Source organism: Notechis scutatus, chromosome 11 (genome assembly GCF_049901735.1).
Source record: "Notechis scutatus isolate UNSWTSFEM ecotype Mainland chromosome 11, rNotScu1.2, whole genome shotgun sequence".
In the NCBI taxonomy this organism is placed as follows: domain Eukaryota; kingdom Metazoa; phylum Chordata; class Lepidosauria; order Squamata; family Elapidae; genus Notechis; species Notechis scutatus.
In genome coordinates, this window is record NC_142019.1 from 4,292,823 (window position 1) to 4,298,822 (window position 6,000).

General features: G+C 50.0%; 1 protein-coding gene across 1 annotated transcript in view; it reads right to left on the minus strand.

The window, feature by feature from the left end:
- The window catches only part of TMC3 (transmembrane channel like 3), a 44,408-nt gene extending 39,802 nt beyond the window's left edge, over positions 1-4,606 (minus strand). Inside the window, exon 1 of the mRNA XM_087972862.1 lies at positions 4,101-4,606. Within this exon, the coding sequence (XP_087828988.1) occupies positions 4,101-4,606 (506 nt within the window). The remainder of the gene's footprint in view (positions 1-4,100) is intronic.
- Positions 4,607-6,000: the final 1,394 nt, after the last annotated feature.

The window sequence follows — 6,000 nt, forward strand, 5'->3', positions numbered from 1 at the left end:
CCCCCTCTTCTCTGTGACAGTCCCTCAAGTAATGGAACATGGCTATCGTATCACCCCTAGGCCTTCTCTTCATTAGACTAGATATACCTAGTTTGCTCAGTCATTCTGTTTATCCACTCTGGATCCTAATTTCCCCATTGGTTCTGACTTGTCCCAGTCTTTTTTCTCACTGTCACCTATGGCTCAACCCTGATACATAGGTAGTTTCTAATACTTCTTATTGGAACTAGATTAGGAAGGAGATACTAAAACACCTCTCTGCTGTGACTGGATGGTAGAGTTGGGTTGGTAGGCCAGTACAAGATAATGTAATATATTCATGCTCATCTCATTGTAGCTTCTGTGTATATTCTACAACTACATAAGCCACCCCATTATATTCAGGAAAAAAGCGAATTAGATAGATAGATAGATGATAGATAGATAGATAGATAGATAGATAGATAGATAGATAGATAGATAGATAGATAGACAGACAGACAGACAGACAGACAGACAGACAGATAGATAGATATGGAGTGAGGGAGAGAGATATGGATGGATGGATGGACAGAAACAGGAGAGAGAGAGAGAGAGAGAGATCTTATTCAGATCACATTCTGTTGTGTCCAGCTCAATAGGGAAGAAAGGAAGTCATCTAAAATTTTAATCTACCTCATTTGGTCCCCAATGGGAAAACAATTTTCTACATGCCATAGATCTGCCTTTTCCATTCAAGCTTCTCCAGATATGTAGACCTCCTCCTACAATTCCCCAAGCAGTATAACCAGGGGTAAGATTCAAATTTTTTAACAACCGGTTCTGTGGGTGTGGCTTAGTTGGTGGGTGTGGCTTAGTGGTCATGTGACTGGGTGTGGCCAACTCAACATCACTCACATCGAGGCACACATCTCCTCACCTGACCTCTTCATGACTGTGGGGAAGCTGCAACAGTCATAAGTGTAAAAAATGGTCATAAGTCACTTTTTTCAGTGCTATTGTAACTTTGAATGGTCACTCCACACAAGCAAAGTGTTAGATTGCGGGAAATGAGACTCAGGAAACCCAGCGTAACTTCAGCTCTTTATTTTTTGTTAAGGTCTGTGCTGGACCTCGGAGCTGTGGCAGCCCTTCTTATAGGGATTGCTCGCGGCTCACAGCCAATGACAGTACTTTGAATCTCCCGCGATCAGCCGGACCAATCGCGGTTGATTCCTGGTGAACCAATCCCAGTGGTTCATTTAACCAATCGCAGCACAGGGTCTCTGGACCAATAGGAAAAGGGTATTCCAAGAATGTTAATACAGAACACCCCTCCCCTCTTGGTTCAGTCCAACCTACGTTACGTAGTCCCGTAAGTAGGCGGGGCTCTTCGTGTTCCTACTTGACCTGTGCAGCTCAGTTGTTTTGTTGTCTTTGGCCGGCTCGGACGGGATCGCTGTTGCTCCCATCCCTCTCGTTGGAACCTCCTGGAAGGGTGAGTCAGTCCTGCCACGGCTACCCGGTCTACCCGGGTAGGCCTCGGCGCTGCCGCTCCCTCCCGGTCTTTCCGGGCTGGTCGAGCTGGCTTGGCTGTTCCTTCCAGGAGAGGCTTCGTGTGTATCGTCTTTTGCCGGTTCCTCTCTGCCAAAGTCGTCTGCCAGTAAGTAGTATTGGTTTATTTGTGGGTTTATTTTTGTTGTTTTTGGAGGGTTGTTTCCTCCATTTTGGTAATTGTTTGGGGATTCTCCCCCCGCCTCTGGTTTTTTTATTGCTGTGTATTTGCTGTGGTGTTTGTGTGTGTGGTTTTTCCGTGTTGTCGGTTGTTCTTGACCTCAGTTGGTCGATGTGCCTCTTCCAGTTCCTGCCGTCTTCTGTTTCCAGTCAGTACGACCGGGGACCCATTACCTTTGTTATTTTTGCTGGTACCCAGAGTGGGTCTCCCGTAAAGTTTTTGGCATAGACTAGGTCCCCTGGTGTAAATGTGCGGTACCTATTGGAAGAGTCTGGCGGTTTTTCGTTGTTATATGTTGGGTGCAGTCTGTCTAAGTGTGAGCGGAGTTTCCTGCCCATCAGGAGTTCTGCGGGGCTTTTATTGATTGATGTGCTAGGTGTTATGTGTTGTATTGTGAGTAGTTTATTTATTTTTTCGTGTATGTCCCTCGTGTCCATTTTTTCTAGCATACCTTTGGTTTTTACCATTTTTTTCTAGCATACCTGACCATGCGTTCTGCCCTACCATTCACCGCCGGATGAGTGGGCGCTGTTAATGCATGCCGTATACCCAATTTTGTGAGAAATTTTTCAAATGACAATGCCGTGAATTGTGGGCCGTTGTCGGACACTAAAAGGTCTGGTAGTCCATGGGTTGCAAATAGTTTTTCCAATTTCTTGATGACGGCCTCTGTTGTCGTTGATTTCATGATGCTGACCTCCAGCCAATTTGAGTACGCGTCGACTATTATTAAGAACGTATGCCCCTTTGTAGGTCCCGCAAAATCTATGTGGACCCTCGACCATGGGCCCCTGGGTGTTTCCCATTCTAGTGTCGGCACGGATGGGGGGTTTGGTCTGGATCTCTGGCATTTGTTGCATGCCGCCACCCATGTCTCAATGGTTTTGTCCATCCCTGGCCACCAGACGTAACTCCTTGCCAGGGATTTCATTTTTAACATACCTGGGTGTCCTTCGTGTAGCATGGCCAACACTCTTTTTTGTAATTTCTCGGGAACCGCAACCCTGTCTCCCCACAATATACATCCCTTTTGCGTTGACAGCTCGGTTTGGCGGTTTCGTAATGGTTTAAACTGCTCTCTGTCATTTGTTTCCGGCCACCTTTTTCTACCCAATTCAAAACCCGCGCCAGGTACCTGTCTTTAATAGTTTCTTTGGCGATGTCTGCCGCGGTCATGGGGGAGTTGGGTAAGGTTTCTATCTGCAGTGTGGATGTGGGTGCCGGGTCATCTTCCAGGTCAGGTAGGGGGGAGCGGCTTTGTGTGTCTGCGTGCGAGATGCTTTTCCCAGGTCGTTGGATTAGTTGATAGTTGTAAGCGGCAAGGAATTCGGACCACCTTGTCATCTGTGGGGATAATATGTTAGGGGTGGCCCTGTTCCCTGCCAGGATTCCCAGGAGTGGTTTATGGTCAGTGATAAGGGAGAAAGTTCTACCGTACAGGTACTCGTGAAACCGCTTCATGCCGGTGATTGCTGCCAATGCCTCTTTGTCCAGCTGGCTATAGTTCCTCTCCGCCCTGGACAATGTTTTGGAGAAATATGCAATTGGCGCTTCTCTCCCATCCGGCAAGGTGTGGCTTAGGATGGCTCCAATGCCAAAGAGCGAGGCGTCGCAGGTCACGGTCAACGGTAGGGTTTCACTATACTGAATGAGGACTGATTCCAATGTTAGTAAGTCTTTTATTTTTTGAAATGCGGTTTCTTCCCGCTTGCCCCAGGACCAGGTAGCTGTCTTGTCCAAGAGTCTATGTAGGGGCTCCGCCATTGGTACCTTCTGTGGCAAAAAACATTATAAAAATTTATTAGTCCAAGGAAAGCCTGAAGTTCCGTTTTGTTCTGTGGTCTAGGGGCTTCTTTGATGGCTTTGATTTTTTTCTCGGTGGGGTGAATTCCGTTTTTGTCAATCAAATACCCCAGGAATTCTACTTTATCGGTGCATAATTGGCACTTTTCTTTTTTTACCTTGAGTCCTGCTTCTTTAAATTTTTTTAGGACTTCTCTTAGGTGGCTTCCCAGTTGGCTTTTATTTTTTGCTGACACTAGGATGTCATCAAAGTAGGGCACCACCTCTTTTATGCCTTGTAGCAGCAGTCGTTCCATTAAGCTCTGGAACACCCCTGGGGCCACGCTGACTCCGAATTGGAGCCTCTTACAACGGAATTCCCCCCCGGTGGGTCACGATGGTTTGCGCCTCAGCAGTCTCGACGTCGACTGGCAGCTGCTGGTATGCCTGCGCCAGGTCAAGCTTTGCGAAGACTTTTCCTCCCCCCAGTGAATGTAGGAGGTGCTGTACCACCGGGATGGGGTAAGCGCTCTGCTGCAGCGCATGGTTGAGGGTGGCCTTGTAGTCACCGCAGATTCTCACGGACCCGTCCGGCTTTATCGGGGTGACTATTGGGGTTTCCCACCTTGCGTGGTCAATCGGCTCTAGGATCCCTTGTGTGATGAGCTTGTCCAATTGCTCATCAATTTTTGGCTTGAGTGCGAATGGGACTTGCCTCGGTTTTAGGCGGATAGGGGCAATATTGGGGTTCAGGTTAAAGGTTATCGGGGACCCCCAGTACTTGCCTAATCGGCCGTCGAAGACGTCCTGGAAATCCTCCATTAGTTTCTCCTCCCAGTCAGCTTCCTCGACGTGGTTGATGCCCGTCACCTCGATTCCTAATGGTGCGAACCATTCGAGCCCCAGCAGGCTGGGGCGGTCTTTATCCACGATTGTTAGAGGAAGAATCTCTGCATGACCCTTGAAGGTTATATGGAAGTGTCCAATCCCTACCACGGGGATTCCGTTTCCCTGATAGTCTTTTAGGATTAGCTTCTGGCTTTCCAGCTCCCGCCTTCGTATGCTGGGGACTAAACTTTTGATGGTCTCCCAGGATACCATGGAGAGGTAGGATCCGGAGTCCACCTCCATGTCGCACTGTTTGCCTTCAATGCCCACCAGCACGTGCACCTTGCGGGCATCGGTTGTGTTCGAGTGCCTGATGGTGACCGTCTGATGGGTTTCTTCCTTTCGCCGGTCTTCGTGGAGCCGCTTGCTTCTGCTTTCGCGGCTCCAGTGGCTTTCTGTGTACTTTTCCCTGGTTCTGGGGGGCGGTGGGTGTGCGGTCGCGTTGCCTCGGGCTGTTGTTCCTGCAGACCTTTGTGATATGCTCCTGTTTATCACAGTGCCGGCAAATGGTGTCTAGGAACCGGCACTCTGAACGGGGGTGGTCTCCGCCGCACCCAGCGCATTGAAACCCCGACTTACGACCTCGTCGCTCCCATCTGTCTCGTTCCGATTGAAGTCAGTGGGTTTCTTCCTTCTCTTCATCCTCGGTCTCGGAACGAGAATCGACGTCCTCGTGTTGCGTGGTCGTCACGGTGGCTTTCTTATTTACCTCCGGTCTCCTTTCTGTGGGTGGGCTCATCTCCGTCGGTGTTTGCCGGTCTGCCGCGTTCATCTGTCTCATCTTGGCTGCTGACTTCTTTGTGGCTTCGGCTGCGGTGGCCTTGGCGATCGCTTCGGTGACCGTGATGTCTGGTCGCGTCAGCAGCCGGCTCTGGAGGGTGAGGTCCCTTAGTCCGAGGACTACGCGGTCTCGCATAGCATATCATCCATGTCAGTGAACCCACACGCACCTCCGATGTTCCTCAGCGCTGCCACGAAGTCTCCAATGGATTCTCCTTCCTTCTGGTCGCGTTTGTAAAATTCGTGCTGGAGATGGCGGGCGCGTAATGGGACCTCAGTAGTTGATCCAGGTCCGGCCAATCCATCTCCGTGACATCCAGCGCCTTGGCCAACGCCTTGGCCATCTTGAACACTGCCGGCCCGCAGTGGGTCAGGAACACAGCTCGTTTTCTCTTCGGGGTTGCATCTTATAGGCTGCAGCTCTCGAGGAACATGTGGAATCGATCGATGTATGATTCCCAGTCCTCTGCGGTCTGGTCGAATGGTGCGGGTGGCAAATTGCTGCCGGCCATCTCGTCGATCGGTCAGTCTGGGTTGCCACGTGCTTGGCTGGTTTCCTTTGTCTCAGTATCCCACCCTCATCGCCAGTGTTAGATCGCGGGAAATGAGACTCAGGAAACCCAGCGTAACTTCAGCTCTTTATTTTTTGTTAAGGTCTGTGCTGGACCTCGGAGCCGCGGCAGCCCTTCTTATAGGGATTGCTCGCGGCTCGCGACCAATGACAGTACTTTGAATCTCCCGCGTTCGGCCGGGCCAATCGCGGTTGATTCCTGGTGAACCAATCCCAGTGGTTCATTTAACCAATCGCAGCACAGGGTCTCTGGACCAATAGGAAAAGGTTATTTCGAGAATGTTAA